Below are 23,592 nucleotides of genomic sequence, written 5' to 3' on the forward strand. Positions count from 1 at the left end.
ATTGATATAGTAGGCTTTAATTTTAACGTGTAGGAAAGATGAATAGAGCATAAATGATTAAACCCAAATGTAAATGAAAATTGATTTTTGTTCATTCAGTTTTAACAGAAATAACAGTTTAAGATAATTTTTTTTATGTCATACTTATATTACTTTTCAAGGAAAAGACCATTTCAGGCATGAAGAATATCATTGCTGAGATGGAACAGGCATCAAGGTAAACCACTTGTCCAATAAGAATTTGAGTATATATTTATTAGGGGCAAGATACTATGTTAGGTACAAATTTGTAAGAAATGGGGGCTTAGTGTTACATATAGGGTGATCCCTTTCTGATGCTGGAAGGAGGCCTAAGACTGTGTAGGGAAGTAAAAGAGGATATGGCGTCTGCCAAGGAAAGGACAGCAGAGAACCACAGACCACATAAAGTTCAAGAGCCTGGTGAATGCAAGTAGGTGAGTGTTGGAATCCAAAGTGAGAGAGGAGGTGTGAAGGGAGGAAAAGCTAAGCATTGAGGCCTGACTTATAGACAAATGAGTCTAGATTTTATCCTTTGGGAAATAAGAAATCATTAAGGAATTTGAGGAGAATGTTGTGTTAGAAAGATTACCCACACTGAAGAATGATGACAGATTGGGGTTGGCGAGTGTGGTCAGGGGTGAGGTGCTTCAGAGGAAGAAAATATAGGAAAATGCCAGGTTTTGAGGGATAAATACTGGACGTGTAGAGATTGTGGAAAGCAATGGCTTTCCTCTGAATTGGAAGAGCCTTTGAGACCTTGTATATCTGACTCATACGCAGTTAAATATGAGAGTCTGGAGACTAAGGAGAGGCCAAGGCTGGAGGTAATGATTTCAGAGACTTCAGGGTATAGACGGGGGTGGGAGCCATGGATATGAGTAGTACTTGTCTGAGCGATGGCAGAGAGTAAGAAACAGGAGACTAAGAGTTGAGCCCTCAGAACGCTTACATTTTAAGAGGGCAGAGGAAGAGGAACCTGCAAAGGAGACTAAGCCATGGCAGCTAGAGGTCACAGGAAAGCTTTCTTATATTTGAATGTCAGAAGTTTTGAAATACTTAGGTAATACTTAGACTGTTATGTGTTTTCAGCATCCTTTTTCCATAGTGAAATGTTGGCAACACAGAGAAACTGGAATGCACTATTTTCACAGTATTTATTCATATAAATTTAAATGTGTTTAAAACTTCTTCAAATGTTTTTATGCTAACTGTCCATCTTCTGTCATGTGAGAATTTGTTTTTCTGTTTTGGTGAAATGTCCCTTCTGACGTACTATTTGATTTGTGCAATAGACAGTCTACTGAAGCGCTAATTATGTGTGAACAAGACATTTCCAGGATGCGCAGGCAGTTGGATGAAACAAATGACGAATTGGCTCAAATCGCCAGGGAAAGAGATATCTTGGCTCATGAGAATGACAATCTCCAAGAACAGTTTTCTAAAGCTAAACAAGAGAACCAGGTATATTTGTCCTAGTCTCTTTTTCTCCAAGAGAACACATTTCCTCTGAGGCGCGATTCTCCTTTCATTCTGTAGAAAAGCTCAGGCTGTGGAAGCAGCCATTTTTACCTCTATTACACAATATGCCACGTGATTTCTAAATGAGACTTTCAGGCATAAAATGTTAAATATTAAGGAGAGTGGGAGCAGGGAATAAGATAGATGTATATTCAACCTTAGAAGTACTCAACAAATGAAGATAAAAGCTTCAGAAACTTTTAAGAAATGGTAGGTTTACTTCAGGGACTATTATTCTAAGTATGAGTGTATGGTTTTTTGGTTCTCCTTAGCACTAAATCTTTTCAGAAAAATTTACTTTATAATAACTTTCTCCCTACGCCAATATACTTTACCCACATTTCTCACTTCCAATATTATTTTAATTTGACCATTAAAAACATTCTATTTTGGAAGATTTTTCTCCGACTGAAAATTCTTCAGTCCAAATGATATCCCCCATGTACTGTCATTCTCAGTTGTGTTTTGTTTGCATCATAAAATTTTGTGTTTTAACCGTTAAATATTTTTAATTTTTATAAATAGATATAAAGATGCAACATTTTGTTAATTATAAAAATTATTTATGTTAAAATACTGTGTTCAAAGTTAACGAATAATAGGATTTGGGAACAGAAAAGGGACAGCACATAAAAATGAAAAAAATCTGGCCCTGATGCTCAATAAGAGCAACATCCTGATTCATCAAGATTGCGGGTTCGATCCCCAGTCAAGGCACATACATGAATCAACTAATGAATGCATCAATAAGCAGAACAACAAATCAGTTCTTTTTCTCTCTTTCTTTCTGTTTCTCAAAAAAAAAAAAAAAAATTATTATATAACAAACTAATGAACAGATCCAGAGTCAGAGAAGCATCAATCAGACTGTCAAACCTCTGAGGGAAGGTAGGGGATGGTGGGGGTAAGAGGGAGAGATCAACAAAGGACTTGTATGCATGCATATAAGCCTAACCAATGGACTTAGACACCAGGGGGGTAAGTGGGGAGTTAAGAGGGCAAGGAGGGGATAAGGACACATATGTAATACCTTAATCTATAAAGAAAAAATAAACAAAAGTATAATTATGCTAAAAAATAAAAAATAATAAAAATAAATCAATGATTAAACAAATAAAAATGAAACAAATTGAATAAAATATGAACTTGAATTAATAATGTATCAATATTTTGATCGGTGTAGCATACTAATAGAACAAGTAAATGAAAGAGGAAACTGAATATAGAGTATATGTGGACTCTAGTATTTTTACAACTTTTCTATAAATTAAAACCTATATTTTAAAATTTATTTAATGGCATTGAAAACAAAAATTGTAAATTTATAATTTTGTGCTCTCTAAAGCTCTAGAAAATAGGCTAAAGGTAAATATAACCTATTGTATATTTATGGAAAAAATAAGTTAAAAACTCATTTTTACTACACAGTTTCCATTAACATATTTTTACTATTTTTCAATCTATTTTTGAAATTTTTCATATTTTACATGAACTTTTTATGTAGCTGGAATAAAACCACATACCCCTTTACATCATGGTTTTTCTACATGAGGGGACAGTAGAGTGGAATGTTTAGGATCCACATGCGTTAAAATCCCCCTGCCTGGCTGTGTAATAATATCACTTAACTTCTCCGAATCTCAGTTCATCATCTGTAAACACAGAGAGTAAGTGAGAATATACCTAGAAAGCACTTATCAGAGTCCAGCATAATCACTTGATAAATATTTTGTAGGGACAGTATAAGATTTACCTGCTTTTTAAAAATCTTACAAACATTTTGTATAATCAAAAGAAAATTGATATCATAACAATTTTCATATTTTCAACAGTAGCTTTTTCCTTCATTTGCGTCATAAGCTCAGTGGTAGAAGATGGATTCCTCTGTGGAGGGCAGATAAAGAACCCTTATCACAGAAGATGTGGAAAACAGAAACCTTAAAAAAAATTTCACCCTGCTCTAACTGGGTTGGCTCAGTGCTAAGTGCGTCAGCCTGTGCACCAAAGGGTTGTGTGTTGTTGTTGTTGTTTTTAATGGATTTTTACTGATTTCAGAGAGGAAGGGAGAAGAGAGAGAAGAAACATCAATGATGAGAGAGAATCAATCATTGATCAGCTGCCTCCTGTACACCCACACTGGGGATCCAGCCCACAACTCGAGCATGTGCCCTGACCAGGTATCAAACTATGACCTCATGGTTCATAGTTTAATGCTCAACCACTGAACCATGCTAGCCAGGAAGTGTCTCAGTTTCTATTCCCAATCAAGAGCACATATAATGGTTGCAGGTTCTATATCCAACCTTTAGGAGAGTATTTTGGAGGTAGCCAATGGATGTGCCTCTCTCACATCCATGTTTCTCTCTTTCTCCCTCTCCCCTCTTCAATTCTATCTAAAAGCAATGGAAAAATATCCCGCAGGTAAGGATTAAAAAAAAATTTTTTTTACCCTGAATACCACAATTAAAAACAAATTAGAATGAGGTATTTTTAATGTTTTGTCCTGATTTTTTTTTCACTAACTATAGATGGATGTTTTCCTCTGTCATTAAAAACTAGAGGCCCAGTGCACGAAATTGGTACACGGAGGAGGGGGTGTGTCCCACAGATCACAGATTAGTTTTTTTGCAAATATACATTTACTCCAATGATACATGGAAATGCCCATTCTTTGCCATGACAAAATAGCTTTAAATCCTTGTTAATTTATAGGCAAATAGTATTTCATTATCTTAATTAGCATTTATTTGATTTACTAATAAATTTTTAACTTTTAAAAGTATTATATTATCCACTTGTGCTTCCTTTTTTTGAATTATTTGTTTGGGACTTTGGCCCATTTACTGTTTGGACTCACAGTTTCTCACTTTTTATATGAGCTTTATATATTAGGTATATTAATTTTTACTTATAATAAATATTTAAAAACTTATTCATGGTGGTTTTGACACAGAGCAATTGTTTATTCGTTTTGTAGTTAAATTTAGCTATATTTTTTCATAGGCCCTGGCTAAACAATTGAATGATACTCATAATGAACTTAATGATATAAAACAGAAGGTCCATGATACTAATTTGGAGGTTAACAAGCTGAAGAATATATTAAAATCTGAAGTACGTATGTATATCCCCCCTCCTTTCTCAAGATACCTGAGTTTTCACTGAACTTCTGATCACACTCAAGGGGAGAGCTGAACCAAGTCTTCCTTTAATGCATAGCTTATTTTAGTGTTGTCAGTGATGGGTATATTCTGTATTTAGAACACCACCAATGTCCAGAATCCTCCTAACTGGTAAAGGACAGGGGGCCAGAATCAACTTTGGTTCATTCATATTTGAAAATGGTAGAGCTTCCAGGTGCAAACGTGGACAAAAGAGGCTCCACATTGTGTAGCAGATCAGAACTGATCATGCTGTTGTGAGTCTATTTATTTCTTAGGATCAGAAGGCAGATGGCTCTCCTCGCCACTTCTCCGCCAGTAGCCATTTGACCAGGTGTGTGGATGCTTAAAGGAAATTTCAGTGCATATGTGACAATCCTGGAATAAATAGAAGCCTTGATAAATGATGTTAGATGTGTCCATTTAGTAAAATGTTATCTAAAATAGTGAAGTCTAGTTGATTAAAAAGTATAGTTGGATTATAATAGGTCTAGTGTTTGTTACCTACATACCACTGAAACCATTAATAGAAACTCACCCCAAGAAAATCTGTTTTCTTCATTTTATTGAACATATTATTTCATATCAGTCCACAAACATATGTAGAGCATTTATGTGTGGTGTTCATTCGGTTATTTAGGACATTGAGAGATGGAGAGTGTAAGGACTCCCAAATCGCAATCCTTGCTTTCAGGCAATAGAGCAGCGAGCTTACACTGACAAAGCAGGCATTTCCACACTTCTTGACTTTAGAAGCCAGCGTGTAATATCACGAATGGACAGAGCTCTGGAGTCAGATAGGTCTGACTCCTCTTCTCCTTAATGGCATGGACTTAGTGGGCTACTCAACCTCTCCTAGTCTCTGTCCCCGCTGTAACTGGGAAGAACACCCGGGGCAGTCAGCAGATCTAGCCCAATGATCCATGTAAGTCTATTCTGGAACAGGGCAGAAAATGAATAACTGAATATCTTAGCAACATTGAGCATAGTTAGCTCTGAATTAGTGTAAATCAGCCCTCCTCTTCTCCCTACCCTGTCACATTAAGGATTGGGGCTTTTAGATTCTGGAGTTGTGTTTTTAGACATCACACATCAGGTTTCTCTTAGCTTTTAGCATGCTAGGAGGATTTCATTTCACAGCACCATTGGATGGATCCAGGCACCCCTTTCCCCAGAGAGCACAAAGCACGGGTGGCCTAGTAAGAACTGTCAGGTACATTCTTCATTCACTCCTCCATTCAGCATGCAGTGTCCTCGGTGCAGAGGTGCCAGAGATGAAAACTGAAAGGAAACAGAATGGCACCCCAGGCGGTGGGGACAGCATCAGCAAAGGCATTAAGGGGAGTAGTATGTCCTGTAGCGAGAGTGGCGTGTATAGGTGGGTGATAGCAGAGAGGGAAGAAGGACTTGTTTGAATGCCATTTTTACATTTTGTTACAACAGAAACACAGAAGTCATTTGAATAACTTCCTTTTAGAAAGATTATTCTGGAGATGTTGGGGAGAATAAATCAGAAGGGTAAGAATATCAGGAGAGAGAGCAATTAGAAGAGGCTATATGCATAAATTGGTCCAGAAGGGCAAGGGTTCCTTGCTGTGGTCGAATGTTGTAATGAGCACAGGGGACCACCAGAGGGAGCTGTGGGATACAGGTTTGGAAGTAAAGACATCTTGAAAGAGAATTGGAGAATACCCAGCAGTTTCACTTTCTTTATGCTGCTGCCTATCTTGGGCCCCACACTGCTCTGACTTCCTTGGACAGATATAAAAAAGGGTAAAATATGGCCTCTTGGTTGCCACAAGGAAGGGGCCCTTGATGGTTGGAGGGAAAGACGTTTTATGCCAATTCTTTTTTACCATTTAAACTTGAACCTGTACAGTATTTACCTAGTCACAAAATAAATTTAATATAAAAGTTGGTTCCTATCTTTGAGGAATCCAAGTTGTTATTGGGGAGATTGTACATATGCATCTAATTTCCTAAAGCTGTAAGGCAGTTTTAAGGAAACGGCATAGACAGTGAGTGCTGCAGAAAATTAAGAGGGTAAAGATTGGTGTGGGTAACATCTAGTTTATGTATATTGTACCATTTACCCAATACACAACTATTCTTTTTAGTACAATAATGGAAAACACACATCAGATCCCTACTGCCACATTTGGTATATCTGAATCTCGAAAGACAGACAATAGTTTGGCTTGTGAACTTGTTAACTAACACTCTGCAAAGATCTTTCAAATTAGTCAAAGTACCATTAGGCCACAATGTGGTAATATTAACTAATTTCAACCAAAATTATGCTTAATCATATTGTGAGGATTTAAATCTGATTTGAAAGCCTTACAGTGTGAGACATTATTTATTGTAATTTGGTCATTTTATTTAGTCCAATGCTTCTAAATATGCCCTGTTTATTAACAGGTAGGAGAGAAAGAGACCTAGTGCCTTCTTAATTAATTACCAAAATTATAAATTATTTTTTAAAATGAGTTGGCCAAACCATACTACTAAATATTTTTTTAAATATAGCCTCAAAATGATTACTAAATATAGTGTATTATTTGTGGAGCTGACTGCTTTCCTGAAGATCCTACTTTAGCTTATCTGTCTTAAGGTTTTGAAAGTGTGGTTCCATTTTATATGCCCAATACATACCTGGATATATAATCATGAATAGTATTTATTGGCATAGATTTGATATGTAATTTCAGAGCCATTTCAGACAAGTTATTAGGGCAGTGAGCAAATGCGGGTCATAACACAGTCCATGATGGAGAAACCTAAGGATAGGGCTCTGAATGAAAATTGAGAATCAGACAGGAAATGTGCCAATCCAGAAGAAGTATCAGATGTTGATGCTTACTATATGCCATCAGCCAGAAGCTCTGTAACCAGTACAACTCAGAAAAGTGGTCAGGAGGAAGGAAATAGACAGATACAAAAGGCCAGGCCAAGACAGACGCTCCGAAACCAGGCCAGCAACTTGCCAGTAAGCAGACACATGGGACATTGAAGCAATGGAAGATTCTGTTTGAACAAAAGCAAATATAAGAACATGTTCACCCACGTCCTAAAGATGAGAGTAAGCAAATTCACGTGACTGGATGAGTGAGTGTGACTCAGGAGCCAGGGCAGATGCGGGTCCCACCCCCTTTTGTTAATGACAGGATGACCAATTTCCCAAACAGAGTGCGGATGGGATTCCTCAAAGTTATGTTACCAATGATCCTTGTGGCGAGAAAATTACCAATGACCTGACAAATAATGTTTAATTATATGTTGAACATTTTACATCTTTTAAAGTATTACCTAGGGTTTGCTTTTCAGGAATCTGAGAACCGACAAATGATGGACCAACTCCAAAAAGCCAATGAGGATGCTGAAAACTGGGAAAATAAGGCCCGGCAAGCAGAGATAGACAACAATACTCTCAAATTGGAACTTATCACTGCTGAGGCAGAAGGGAACAGATTAAAAGAAAAGGTAGAAGCCCTCACTAGAGAGGTGGAGCAGGTGAGTTTGGAGAAGTGTGCTTGTAGTAAGTCCTGCATCCTGTTGAAGAGTTTAGTTTGGTTTTCCATAAACTAAATATATAAGCAAACACTTAAATTATTTAAATATACTGGGAGTTGTAGTCTGACAACTGTTCTTGTATCCACTCTGGTTCTCCTCTAACTTATTACCTACCCTACCCCTAGAGTACTCTTTAGCATTTCAAATGTACCAAGAAAGTGCACAAATCAAGTAATATAAAAGGCATGTTTATACATCCCCAATCCCAAAGTTAAGGCTCTTCACATTTTGACATATTTACTTCTAATTTTTTTTTTATTCAAAGAAGCAAAATATTACAAGATCCAGCTCCTTAACCTTTCCACTTCTCTCTCCCTAGTGGTTAGTGTGTATAAGGTTCCTGGTTGTATAACTCTTCGGCATGTTTATACTTTTCTACATATTTCTCACCCTCAGATGATGCATAAAATTGTGTAATTTTTTTGTGCTGTAAGTTTTTAAAAGTGGTATTACACTATAGGTATACATTTGCAACTTGCATTTTTTCTCAATATTATAATTTTGAAATTTGTTAATTTTGATACAGTGTATATCTAAAAAGTTGCATCTCTGTTCATTGTATAAATCTTTTTAAAATGTATTCTTATATGGAAGAAAATTTAAGTGTCTTCATTTTTTAAATAATAAAATGCAACAACATCCTCTTTTGTTTCTCCTTGAATATATATTTCTCTAGATTTGTGCCTGGAAGTAAAATAACTGGATCCAAGATATGTACAATTTTAACTCTTCTTGGTATTATCAGATTGCTCTCTAAAGTATAACTCTTCCACCAGAAGCCATGCAGTTATCATTTTCTCAAATGCTAATCAGTACCTGATATTATCAGACATATAATTTTTCCCATACTTTTTGTTTCCTTGATTACAAGTGAAATTGAAGATCTTTTCATATTTCTTCACCATTCAGGATTCCTCTTTTGTGAATTTTCTCTCAAGTTTCTAGAACAAATTTTCTAAAGCTTTCCTATTTTCTATGGAGCTGTCTAGCTTTTCGATATTCATTTAAAGGAATTACCTATATATTCTTTTTTTTTAATTTTTTATTAAGGTATTATATGTGTATATATCTTTCCATTGCCCCCCCCACATCCATACATGCCTTCCCTACCCCCCCCCCAGAGTTTTTCGTCCATTGGTTTTGCTTATATGCATGCATACAAGTCCTTCAGTTGATCTCTTATCTCCCCCATCTCTCCCTATCCTCCCTGCTGTAACTGTTTGTTGCTTTACTATCTCTGTATCTATCTTTTTGTTCATCAGTTTATAATGTTCTTTATTATCCATAAATGAGTGAGGTCGTGTGGTGTTTCTCTTTCATTGACTGGCTTATTTCACTCAGCATGATGTTCTCCAATTCCATCCAGGTTGCTGCAAATGATAAGAATTTCTTCTTTTTATGGCAGCATAGTATTCCATTATGAAGATATACCATAGTTTTTGATCCAGTCATCAAAAACTGCTGATGGGCACCTAGACTGTTTCCAAATTGTAGCTATTGTAAATTGTGCTGCTGTGAACATAGGGGTGCATATTTCCTTTCTGATTGGTGTTTCTGGTTTCTTAGGATATATTCCTAGGAGTGGGATTACTGGATTGAACGGGAGTTCCAGTTTCAGTTTTTTGAGGAAACTCCATAAAGTCCTCCACAGTGACTGCACCAGTCTGCATTCCCACCAGCAGTGCAGGAGGGTTCCTTTTTCTCTGCAACCTCACCAACACTTGTCCTTTGTTGATTTGTTGATATTGGCCTTTCTGACAGGTGTGAGATGGTACTGCATTGTTGTTTTGATTTGCATCTCTCTGATAATTAGTGACTTTGAGCATATTTTCATGAGCCTCTTGGCCTTCCTTCTGTATTCTTTTGAAAATATTCTATTTAGGTCCATTGCCCATTTTTTAATTGGGTCATTTATCTTCCTTTTATTTAGTTGTATAAGCTGTCTGTAGATGTTGGAGATTAAACCTTTATCAGTGATAACATTTGCAAATATGTTTTCCCATACAGTGGGCTTTCTTGTTGTTTTGTTGATGGTTTCTTTTGCTGTGAAAAAGATTTTTATTTTGATGTAGTCCCATTTGTTTATTTTCTCTTTAGCTTCCATTGCTCTAGGAGCAGTATCAGTGAATAAGTTCTTTTGACATATGTCAGAGATTTTGCTACCTGTGAATGCCTCTAGTATTTTTATGGTTTCCCATCTATGTTTAAGTCCTTTATCCATTTAGAGTTTATTTTTGTGTATGGTGTAAGTTGGTGATCTAGTTTCATTTTTTTGCAAATGTCTGTACAATTTTCCCAATACCATTTATTGAAGAGACTGTCTTGACTCCATTGTATGTTCATACCTCCTTTGTCAAATATTAATTGAGTATAGAGGTTTGGGTCGATATCCGGATTCTCTATTCTATTCCATTGATCTATATGTCTGTTCTTGTGCCAATACAGGCTGTTTTGAGAACAGTGGCTTTGTAATCAGCTTGAAATCTGGTATTGAGATCCCTGCTACTTTATTCTTCTTTCTCAGGATTGCTGTGGCTATTCGGGTTTTTTTTTTTTTTTTTTTTTTTGGTTCCAGATGAATTTTTGGAGAGTTCTTTCTAGGTCTGTGAAGTATGCTGTTGGTATTTTAATGGGGAGTGCATTGAACTTACAAATTGCTTTGGGAAGTATGGACATTTTGATTATGTTGATTCTACCACTCCATGAACATGGTATGTTCTTCCATCTGTTTACATCTTCCTCTATCTCTTTTTTCAGTGTCATGAAGTTTTCCCCATATAGGTCTTTTATCCCCTAGTTAAGTTTATTCCTAGGTATCTTAATTTTTTTGGTGCGATGGTAAATGGGATTGCTTTTTTAGTCTCTGTTTCTGTAAGTTCACTGTTGGTGTATAGAAATGCCATAGATTTCTTGGCATTTATTTTGTATCCTGATACATTGCCAAATTCATTTATTAAGTCAATTAGTTTTTTGATGGAGTCTTTTGGGTTTTTGATGTATAATATCATGTCATCTGCAAATAAGGATAACTTTACTTCTTTTCCAATTTGGATGCCTTTTATTTCTTCTTCTTGTCTAATTGCAGTGGCTAGTACTTCCAGTACTATGTCAAACAGGAGTGGTGAGAGTGAGCATCCCTGTCTTGTTCCTTTTCTTAGAGGGAATGGTTTTAGTTTTTGCCCATTGAGTATGATTTTTGCTGTGGGTTTATCATATATAGCTTTTATTATATTGAGGTATGATCCTTCTATTCCTACCTTGTTGAGAGTTTTTATCAGGAAAGGGTGTTGGATTTTATCAAAAGCTTTTCTGCATCGATTGATATGACTATATGATTTTTATCTCTCAATTTGTTTATGTGATGTATCACATTTACTGATTTGCAGATATTGTACCATCCTTGCATTTCTGGGATAAATCCTACTTGGTCCTGGTGTATGGTCTTTCTGATGTACTGCTGGAACCTATTTGCTAGAATTTTGTTGAGGATTTTGGCCTCTATGTTCATGAGGGATATTGGCCTGTAATTCTCCTTCATTGTGTTGTCTTTTATCTGGTTTTGGTATTAGGGTGATGCTGGCTTTATAGAAGGAGTTTGGAAGTGTTCCTTCCTCTTGAATTTATCCTTTCAAAGAACCAGCTCTTGGTTTTGTTGATCTTATGTATTGTTTCTTTGGTCTCTATGTCATTTATCTCCGCTCTGATTTTTGTTATTTCCTTCCTTCTGCTTACACTGGGCTTTTCTTGTTGCTCTTTCCCTAATTCTTTGAGTTGTAGAGTTAGATAATTTGTTACCATTTTTTCTTGTTTTTTGCAATAGGCTAGTAGAGATATGAACTTCCCTCTCAAAACTGCTTTTGCTGTGTCCCATAGATTTTGGATTGTTGTGTTTTCATTGTCATTTGTTGCCATGCTGTTTTTAATTTCTTCCTTGATTTTTCTGGTAACCCAGGCCTTGTTCAATAGCATCCTATTTAGTCTCCATGTGTTTGATTTCTTTGGATTTTTTTTATTGTAGTTGATTTCCAATTTTATGCCACTATGATCTGAGAAGATGCTTGATATGATTTCTATATTATTGAATTTGAAGAGACTTTGCCTATGTCCCAACATGTGGTCTATCTTTGAAAATGACCCATGTGCACTTGAGAAGAATGTATATTCTGTGGCTTTGGGGCGAAATGTTCTGAAGATGTCGATTAATTCCGTCTGGTCTAGTGCATTGTTTAGGATTGATATTTCTTTGCTGATTTTTTTGTTTAGATGATTTGTCCAAAGGTGATAGTGGGGTATTAAAATCTCCTACTATGATTGTATTGCTATTAATCTCTCCCTTAATGTCCTCAGCATTTTTTTTTTAATGTATTTGGGTGCTCCTGTATTGGGTGCATATATGTTTACCAGGGTTATTTCTTCTTGTTGAATTGCTCCCTTTAGTATTATGAAGTAGCCTTCATTATCTCTTGTTATGTTCTTCACTTTGAGATCTAATTTGTCAGATATAAGTATTGATACCCCAGCTTTTTTTTTCATTTCCATTTGCCTGGAAAATCTTTTTCCATCCCTTCACCCCCAGTCTGTGTGCTTCTTTTTTTCTGAAATGGGTTTCTTGTAGACAGTAGATATATGGGTCTTGTTTTCTTATTCCATCTGTTACCCTATGTTTTTTTATTGGAGCATTCAATATATTTACATTTAAAGTTATTATTGATAGGTACTTACTTGATGCCATTTTTATTCTATACCCCTGTGTTCTTTCTTTGCTTCCTATTTCTTTATTTTTACAGTAGACCCTTTAGCATTTCTTGCATTGCTGGTTTGGTGGAGATAAATTCCTTTAGTCTTTTTTTGTTTGTGAAGCTCCTGATTTCACCTTCAATTTTGATTGATAGCCTTTCTGGGTATAGTATTCTTGGATTCAGACCCTTCCTTTGCATGACTTTGTATCGATATATTTCATCCCATTCCCTTCTGGCCTGATGAGTTTCTGTTGAGAAATCAGTTGCTAGTCTGATGGGGGTTCCTTTATATGTAACTTTCTGTCTCTCTCTGGCTGCTTTTAAGATTCTTACTTTGTTGTTGGTGTTTGCCAATTTAATTATAATGTGCCTTGGCACCAATCTTTTGGGATTCATTTTGCTTGGGACTCTGCAAGCATCTTGTATTTGTGTGGGTTTTTTCTTCTCTATTTCAGGAAAGTTTTCTGTCATTATTTCTTGAAATACATTTTCCATGTCTTCCTCAGTTTCCTTTCCTTCTGGAACCCCTATTATTCTAATATTGTTTTGTTTTGTATTGTCCCAAAGCTCCTGTAGTCTCTCCTCCTGCTTTTTAAATTTTTTTTTTCTAGAAGCTGCTCTAATTGGGTATTTTTTTCCATCTTGTCTTCTAGCTCACTGATGCAGTCCTCTGCTTCTTCTATTCTACTCTTGATGCTTTCTATTGGGTTCTTCATAGTAGCAATGTCATTTTTCATTTCTTCTTGGTTCATCTTCAATTCCTCTTTGTTCTTCTTCAATTCCTCTTGATTCTTCTTCATTTCTTCTTGGTTATTACTCATATTGTCAAATTTCTCTTCCATTCTTTTTAGCCATCTTATGATCATTTCTCTGAATTCTTGCTCTGGTAGGTTGCTTGCCTCTAACTCGTTTACTTTTTTTTCTGGTGATGCCTGCTTTTCTTTCATGTGCGGGCTATTTCTTTGTCTCCCCATTGTCTCTCTTTTCAGGATGTCTGGTTATGTTGTTCTCTTTCTCCTGCGTTGATTTAAAGGCACAAAATATAACACTACCAGGTACAACACAAAAGGCACTGAACAGGAATGTATTTGCGATATTAATAACCTCTAGTAAAGGTGACCACTAGAGAAAGGCAAATTAGGGGATAGGAGAGAGAAGAAAAGTTAAAAAAAAAAAAAAGGGGGGGGGGAATAAATAAAGAGAGAGAAAAGAAAAAAAAGTAGTGTCGAAGTGAAATTGGGAAACAGGAAGAGAGAGAGAGAGAGAGAGAGAGAGAGAGAGAGAGAGAGAGAGAGAGAGGGAGAGAGAAACAAGAAGCACAGACTAAGAGAGAAAGGGAGAACAAACTTTACATATATGTGGAGAAAATTCCAGTAGAACAGCCACTAATCCCAGCAAATGCCAGCAACAATACTTGGAGATTAATACAAACTACAATACCCACTGTTATCAAGCAAGACTGGGATAAACAGAAGTAAAAAAACAAATAAAAACAAAGCAATTAAAAAATACTAAGCAACAATAACAACAAAAGAATAAGCATATCAATCTCACTAAAAAGCATAAAAATTCAATATAATCACCATTCACGCAAACAACAAAAGGATAGAGAGGAAAACTGTTTGTTTGTTTTTAATAGTTAATATAGCGAAGAGAGTGGAATTTATGCTCTTGGAGCAGGGGGTTGGAAATTAGGTCTATAAGTATGGTGAGAATTTTAGCAGGGGGTATACAGAAAGAATAGGAAAAACTAAAGCAGGAAAGGGTTAAGATAAATAGGAGACAAAAATGGTAAAGGTTAGTAAGAGAGTGATGGCGTAAAGGTCAAGTTGAGATAGGGTTGAACGATGCTATAGTAGAGATGAAAATAGAATGAAGACTAATCCCAATGTAAAATAAAGAGAAAATAAAGTGGTATTTAAAAAAAGAAAAAGGAAACAAAAAATGCAAAATAGCAGTAGTAATAATGATGATTGAAATGAAAAAATGTAATAATTGAAAAGGTAAAATCAAGTGAAGAAAAAAGGAAAAAATTCGTTTCTTAAGTAAAAGATGTAAAAAATGAAAATAAAATAAAAAATAGAAAAATTAGCATAAAAATGTGCAGTAGTGGTCATTCACTTCCTCTGTTATTCTATTTGGCACGCCTGTTTCTCGGTCCAGACTATATTGCAGTTCCCTGTATTCCACTGCACCTCAGTTTTGTAAGCTAGTCCTTAATTTTAAGTAGGCTATTTCTTAGTTATTTGTGTCCATTTATTTTTGATTAATTAAAAGTAATAAAAATAAAAAAAAGAAAGGAAAAAAAGGAGGGGGGGGTCAGTTTGTAATTCAGCCCCTAGGTGGCAGTGTTTCTGGATTGACTTCCCCATCTTTTTGCTGCTCTAGCCTTCTTTCTCTATGGTTTGTCGACGTAGGCTGCCTGGGTGTTGGCTTCCAGATGGTCTCTTCTCACTCTGATCCCCTGTTTCCAGGAAGGCAATTTCCCTTGCAGTCTCCCAGGATATGCCAAACTGGGCAGTCCTTCTCTAGTACTCAGAAGCAAGAGGGTGAAGGGGATCAGGAACAGGATGGGTCTGTGCCAAGGTGTCCAGATGTTCCGCTTTCTTGCAATATAAACAGAAGTTTTACATTCCTGTGCTGCTGGAATTAGTCAACCCTTTACTATATGGTTTATGCTTTTATGTCTTCTTTAGGAAATCCTCTGCTATCCCAAGACCAGAAAGATTATTTTCTTACATTTTCATTTAAAAGTTTTTCTAAAAGTATGTGAAATTTTGCCCTTCACATTTAGATTTTTAATTTACTTGAGATTGATTTTGTATATAGTTTAAAATAGGTAATTTTATATTTTTGTGAATGAATCTCTGCCAACCTTTCTTCACTGAATTATAAATCTACTTTGTGATAAAAATGTCCCTATACATTCTGCTCCATTGGTCAATTTGTCTATCTCCTTCCCAACAATATATTCTTGGAGCTTCTATAGTTTTGTTAAGTCTTGATATCTGGTTGGATTCATGTCCCCCAAAATATATTGACTGTACTTTTTCCTTACTAGACTCTCAAATTTTATAATAAATTGATCCCATTCCATGATTTAACATAGCAGTGCTACACAAACTGTCAACAGATGAATAAACAAATTGTGATATAGCTAGACAGTGGAATATTATGACAATATGAACTAATGAATGACTTCAAAATCATAGTGCTGAGTGAGAGAAGCCAAGACACAATGAGTACCAACTGTGTGATTCCATAAAATTCTAGGGAAAGCAAATCTATCATACAGAAAGCAAATCCGTATTTATTTGTAAGGACTCACTTGAATAACTGTCATATTTTACTTAGGACTGTGTTTTATATATTAATATAGTTACCTAGTTTATGGTTGATGAAGTACTGGTGTATCTAATTTTTAATAAATTGTATTGAAGTATAATTTACATGAAATAAAAGCACTCATTTTAAGAGTGTGATCTGATGAGCTGTGACAAATGAACACGCTTGCACAGTCATCACTACCAATCAAGTTACAGGATATTCTATCTTCTCCCTAATTCCCTCAAATCCTTTTGCAATCAATCTATCCCAATTCCTAGGCAACTATGGGTTTGCTTTTTATCATTCTGAATTAGATTTGCTTTCCCTATTATCATATGTAAATGGAATCATACTGTGGGGTACTCATTGTGTCTTGGATTCTCTCACTCAGCACAATGATTTTCATTAGTTCATATTGTCATAATATTCCACTGTCTAGCTATAACCCAATTTGTTTACTCACCTATTGATGGACAGTTAGTTTGTGTAGAGCTGCCATAACAAAATACCACAGATTGGTGGCTTAAACAACAGAGATTTATTTTCTCAAGATCTAGAGGCTGGAAGTCCAAGGTCAAAGTGCCACAGGTTTGGTTTCTTCTGAGACCTCTCAACTTGGTCCACAGATGGATGCCTTACCTCTGTGTCCTCCCACATTCCTCTGTGTGTGTGCATCCCTGCTGTCTGTCTCTCTCCTCATTAGGACACCAGTTATATTGGATGAGGACCCCCTCCTTATGACCTCATGTAACCCTAATTGCCTCCTTTAAGGCCCTGTCTCTAAATACAGACACAGTCGGGGCTAGCCTTCTACGTATGACTTTTGAGGGGACAGGTTCTTTCTATTTTGGACCATTATGAATTAAATTGGAGTGGACATAGCATGTAAGTCCTTGTGTGCACATGTGTTGTTATTTTCTTGCGTAAATAGGAGTTGAATTGCTGGATCATATGGTAATTGTTCTCAACTTTGCAAGAAATCAACAAACTGTTTTCCAAATGTAAAGTGGTATCACTTCACACTCCCATTTGCAGTGTATGAGGGTTCCAGTTGTTCTTCCTCTTTCCCAGCACATGGTATTGTTAATAGATATGTCAGTTATCATACTGTAGATTTAGTTTGCATTTCCTTCATGATTAATAATGTTGAGCAGCTTTCCATTCTGTATCATATATATGATCATTAATGTATCTTCCATTATAAAGTATCCAAATCAGTTACTCATATTTTATTAGAAGTCTTGTTATTAAGTTGAAAAATTATTTTGATTAGATGTTCCTTTGTGTATTTTTTAATATGTACTTCTAGTCACTGGCTTGTCTTTTTACTTACTTTCTTATTTTAAAGAGTAGAAGTTTGAGATTTTTTTATAAAGTCCAATTTATCAGTTTTCTTTTATACTCTGCACCTTTTTGTCCTATCTAATAAATCTTTGTAGATACTGAGGTACATAGATTTTTTTCTGTTTCTTCTAGGAATATTATGCTTGCTATATTTAGAGCTGTGATATATTTTAAATTAATAGTTCTGTGTGATGCAAGATGGTCAACTTTAATTTTCTAAAATTTATTTTTCAGTTACACGTGATCTGCAATATTATATTAGTTTCAGTTGTGCAACACAGTGATTAGACATTTATATACTTTATGACATGATCTCCATAAATCTAGTACCCAACTGACATTATACATAGTTATTATAAGCTTATTGACTGTATTTCCTATGCTGTATTTTACATCCTTGTGACTAGTTTTATAACTGGTAATTTGTAATTCTTAATCTCTTTACCTTTTTCACCCTTTCCCCCAATGTCCCTCTCATCTGGTAACCATCAGTTTGTTCTCTATGAGTTTGTTTCTGTTCTGTGAGTTGTTGTGTTTTAGATTAACATATAAGTGAAGTCATACAGTATTATTTGTCTTTCTCTGTCTGACTTATTTCATTTAACATAACACCCTCTAAGTCCATTCATATTGTTACAATGGCAAGATTTCGTCCTTTTATGGCTGAGTAATATTCCATTGTAGATCTGTATGGCATCTTCCTTATCTATTCATCTATTCATCCAGGGAGCTACTTTTATAACTTTGCTATTATAAATAATGCTAGAGTGAACATAAGGGTGCACATAACTTTTCAAATTAATGTTTTGTATTTCTTCAGATAAGTACCCATAAATGGGTTTTCCCGGTATATGTAGTTCTATTTTTAAATTTCTGAGGAACATCCTATGGTTGCACCAATTTACAATCCCACCAATAATGCACAAAGGTTCTCTTTTCTCTGCATCCTTGACAACACTTTTTGTCTGTTGATTTATTAATAATAGCCATTCTGACAGGTGTGAGAAGATTATCTCATTGTGGTTTTAATTTGCATTTTTTATGATGATTAGTGATATTGAGCATTTTTTTTAAATAAGTGTATATAGTGGGTTTCCTTTTTATTTTGTTGATGGTTGTTTTTTTTGTGTGCAGAAGCTTTTTAGTTTGATATAGTTCCATTTGTTTATTTTTTTTCTTTGTTTCTCTTACCCTAGAGACATCAAGATATGTCTGTGATTTAAGTGCATATGTTTTCTTCTAGGATTTTTATGGTTTCATGACTTGTGTTTATTCTTGTGTATAGAGTAAGTTAGTGGTCTAGTTTCATTTCTTTGTATGTACCTGTCTAATTTTCCCAGTACCATTTATTGAAGAGACCATATTTACTCCATTGTATGTTCTTGTTTTCTCTGTTAAATATTGATTGACCATAAAAATTTGGGTTGATTTCTGGGATTTCTGTTCTGTTCCATTGATTTACATGCCCATCCTTAGCAGTATGATTATAATACAGTTTTGATTATAATAGCCTTGTAGAATAGTTTGATATCAGGTATTGTGATACCTTCAGTTTTGTTCTTCCTCCAGATTGCTGAGGCTATCAGACAAGAAGAAGAAATAAAGGTATCTTTTTCGTTCCATATAAAGTTTTGTAATATTTGTTCTAGATCTGTGAAATAAGCCATTGGTATTTCAATAGGAATTGCATTGAATCTATAGATTGGTTTGGGTAGTATAGACATTTTAATGATGTTAATTCTTCCTATCTATGAACATGGTGCATATGTTTCTATTTATTTATATCTTCCTCTATTTCTTTTTTCAATGTCTTATAGTTTTCCGAGTACAGATCTTTTACCTCCTTGGTTAAATTTATTCCTAGGTATCTTATTTTCTTTGTTGCAATAGTGAATGGGATTGCTTTTTTAGTGTGTCTTTCTAATAGTTCATTTTATACACACACACACACTTATATAAAAGGCTAATATACTAAGTGTGCAACCATCCGACTAATCGCTATAATGCACAATGACCACCAGGGGGCAAACACTCAATGCAGAAGCTGCCGTGACACACATAGAGAAACAGCACTTGTGGACCTGGCATCCACAAAGCAACACTCAGCTTCCCCCAAGTGGGACACATGCCCCACCACCACCCCGGAGTGACAGCCCACTAAATCACAGCTGATGCTGCCTAGACCCCATGGCACAAAATGTAGCCCCCAGCACAGCACAGCCCGGAAAAGGGTGACTGTGATCCAGGTAATGACATCATGTAGTAAACTGCCCACCTTCCTCTACCTAGAGATGACTAACCTCCTTGTAATTTCTTCAGCCCAGGAACATGACTTGCTTTATAGCCAGGTAGAAACATTTCACACAACCAAATGTCTGCGAAGTGTTTTCCTGTGCCTCATATCATTGATCCTCACAGAAGTCCTGGAGTAGGTAGATAGGAAATTCGGTGGAATCCTATTTTCTTTTTGTTGGCTGGAAAACAGAAATTTAGAAAGCTTAGAAACTTGACCTGACTGAAAAGAAGTAAAAAATGGTGGACATTGAAAGTGACTTCAGGTTTTCTCACTGCACAGAATATAGTCAAACACTGCTGCAGTTAAATGTTTTACCCTTTGTTCTCCCTGTGATCTACAATAATTGTTTCATGTTGATATTTACTGCCCTGTTGCTGACAATTACCTGAAAGAGAAGTTGGGGTGTTTCACTGGACTGGAAAAAGTTTAGCTGAATTGGAAAGCAGACCTAATTAAGCAAGTTTATTCTGTATAAGGGTAAGTTGACTTGTACATGCATAATACATATAAAGCTCTCGCTAGCATCCACCACACACGTGTATTTCCATCTGTCATTATTGATCATGAATTTGGTTGACACGTATTATAGAGAAAGGGCAAATAGCAATATTAAAATCTTTCTTCTAATTAATTTTATTTCAATGTTCATGAATCCATACACTGGGCCACTAGTTGGTGTATAAATATGCAACCAATTTCTGATTATTAATTTTTTAGCCTGCGACTTTGCCAAATTTATTCATTAGATCTAGTAGTTTTTGGTGGAGTCTTTAGAGTTTTCTCTGTGCATTATCATGTCATGTGTAAATAAAGACAGTTTACTTCCTTCTTCCCAACTTTTATGGATTTTATTTCTTCTTCTTGTCTGATTGCTAGGACTTCCAGTACTGTATTGAATAAGAGTGATGAAAACAGACATTTCTATATTATTGTTTATCTTAAGGGATATGCTTTTAGTTTTTACCCATTGAGTCTGTTGTAGGCTGTAGGTTTTCATATGTGGCCTTTATTATGTTGAGGTATAATCCCTTTATTCCCATTTTGCTGAGAGTTTTTATCATAAATGGGTGCTGGATTTAATAAGATGATTTTCTGTATCTATTGATATGGTCATGTGATTTTTATTTTTCATTTTGTTTATGTGATATATCACATTTGATTTGTGAATATTTTACCAACCTTGTATCCCCAGAATAAATTCACTTGGTCATTGTGTATGATCTTTTTAATGTATTGCAGATCCAATTTGCTAATATTTCGTTGAAGATTTTAGCATCTGTGTTCATTCGGGATATTGCCTATATATTTTTTCTTTGTAGTATCTATCTCGTTTTAAAATAAGACAATGCTGGCCTCTTAAAAAGAGCTGGAGATCTTATCTCCTCTTGAATTATCTGGAATAGTATGAGGATAATTGGTGTTAGTTCTTCTTAGAATGGCTAGTAAAATTCACCTGTGAAGACATCTGGTCCAATACTTTATTTTGCTGGGAGTTTTTTGTTTGTTTATTTTTAATTTTAATTTTAATTTTTAGTTTATTTTTTAAATCATTGCTTCAATTGCATTAGTTGGAATCTGTCTAATCAGGTTTTCTGATTCTTCCTGATTGAATTTTGGAAGATCATATGAGTCTATGAATGTGTCCTCTTCACCCAGGTTATCCAATTTGTTGGCATTTAGTTGTTCATAGTATTTTCTTGCAATCCTTTGTATTTCTGTGGTGTCTGTTGTTACTCTCCTCTTTCATTTCTAATTTTATTTAGTTAGGTTCTCTCTCTTTGTTTCTTGATGAGTCTGATTAAAGCTGCATCAATGTTGTTTATCTTTTCAAAGAACCAGCTCTTGGTTTTATTGATCTTTATATTGTTTTTATAGTCTCTACGTCATTTATTTTCACTCTTATTTGTATTATTTCCTTCTTTCTCCTTACTCTGGGATTTTCTTGTTATCTTTCTAATTATTTTAACTGTAGTGTTTGAATGTTTATTTGAGCTTTTTCTTGTTTCTTGAGATAGGCCTGTGACACTTTAACCCTTTAACCTCAGGACTGCTTTCACTGTGTCCCATAGGTTTTTGCCTTGTTGTGTGTTCATTTTCATTTGTTTCCAGGAAGTTTTTTTTTGTTTGTTTTTTTCCTTGATCTTTTTGGTAACCCATTCATTGTTTAATAACATGCTATTTATCTTTCATGTATTTTAATGCTTTTTATTGTATTTGATTTCTAGTTTCATTTCATTGTGATCTGAGAAGACGCTTGATATGACTTCAGTTTCTTATATTTGTTAAGACCTATTTTGTGTCCTAACATGTAGTATATCTTTGAGAATGTTCCATGTGCACTTGAGAAGAATGTTATTTTACTGTTTCCTTTAACTTTTATAATACACTTTTTGAATCTTTTCGCCCAATTGTTTATTAATATTTTTATCCTACGTTTCAGATGTTTATTTATCTATGTTGTAATCCATCATCTAGTTCATTCTTTCCTTTCAAGCTGTACCATTATGTTTTTTTAATTCATTCATTAATTTTCATTTACTTTTTCTTTCTAAAAGTTCTATTTGATCCTTCTTGAAATAGAAGAGGAATCTTTTAAATTTTTCTTTAATGTCCTCTTTAAAATTTTTTCTTAATGCCTTTAAAACTTTTAAACATATTTTCCACGCCTTCTAAAATATTTTGTTCCATAATGTGAGTTTAGGACTCTGATCCTGCTCTGTGCTGTGTTACTCAGATTCTCACTATTTGACTGTAATCTCCTCTTGAGAAGGACGTTTTTTTCTCCTATAGACTTGCATGGCCAGGGAGCTGGGTGGGCTTCTTCAAGCTTTATGTTGACGTTTAGAATTTGGAATGTGTAGTGTAAAGTCCGACTTCACATGTGAGTGAAGGCAGACCTGAGGTTTCAGTTTCTTATAGAAGACAGTTTTTCTCATATCCAGAGGCCAGGTCAAGATGAATTTTTGTTTGTATCTCTGTGAGGTTGAGTGGATTTCCCCCCCGCCTCTGGAGCCTCTTCTCAGGGGTCCCAAATTATGTACAGGCCTCAGTTCCAGCTCCCCATTAATTCTGCGTTCTTGTCTTCTATCCTTGCTTGAAAGTTGAAACGTAAGTCATTCACCGTTCGTGGCTTTCTACCCTCACTCTTAGCTTTAGGCTTTCATTTGCTTCCTGTTCTGGCTTTGTTTTCTCTTTGTTTTTGGCATGTGAAAATGTTTCATTCTTCCTTGAAAGCTCATCTATGAATTACAAAAATCTTTTTTTGTTCTATTTTTTCTTAGCCTTTAAAAGGTTTTCCTCTTAATCACTATCTTACTGGAATCTGAAACATAACAGAGTGACCTTTTCCAAACAAAACTAATTGTATCACCTCCCTCTGTAGACCTTTCAGCAGATAAACACCTAATTTTTAACCCACTGACTAGGCACTGACTAGGCTCTATTTTTTTTTTAACTCTTTATTGTTCATATTATTACAGATGTTCCTCTTTTTTTCCCCCCCCCCTCCGTTGCTCCCCTCCACCAGGTTCCCACCCCAGCCTCTGCCCTTTCCCCACCCCCTCGTTGTCCTCATCCACAGGTGCACAGTTTATGTTCAGTCTCTTCCCACATC

General features: G+C 35.4%; 1 protein-coding gene across 1 annotated transcript in view; it reads left to right on the forward strand.

Moving 5' to 3' along the window:
- Nucleotides 1–23,592, forward strand: part of LOC311630856 (testis-specific gene 10 protein-like) — a 220,543-nt gene that overhangs the window by 178,738 nt on the left and 18,213 nt on the right. Inside the window, exons 12-15 of the mRNA XM_084900345.1 lie at nt 162–217; nt 1,314–1,482; nt 4,543–4,653; nt 8,028–8,213. Coding sequence (XP_084756471.1) covers nt 162–217; nt 1,314–1,482; nt 4,543–4,653; nt 8,028–8,213 — 522 coding nt within the window. The remainder of the gene's footprint in view (nt 1–161; nt 218–1,313; nt 1,483–4,542; nt 4,654–8,027; nt 8,214–23,592) is intronic.

Source organism: Pipistrellus hanaki (genome assembly GCF_964339955.1).
Source record: "Pipistrellus hanaki genome assembly, chromosome: 12".
Classification (NCBI taxonomy): domain Eukaryota; kingdom Metazoa; phylum Chordata; class Mammalia; order Chiroptera; family Vespertilionidae; genus Pipistrellus; species Pipistrellus hanaki.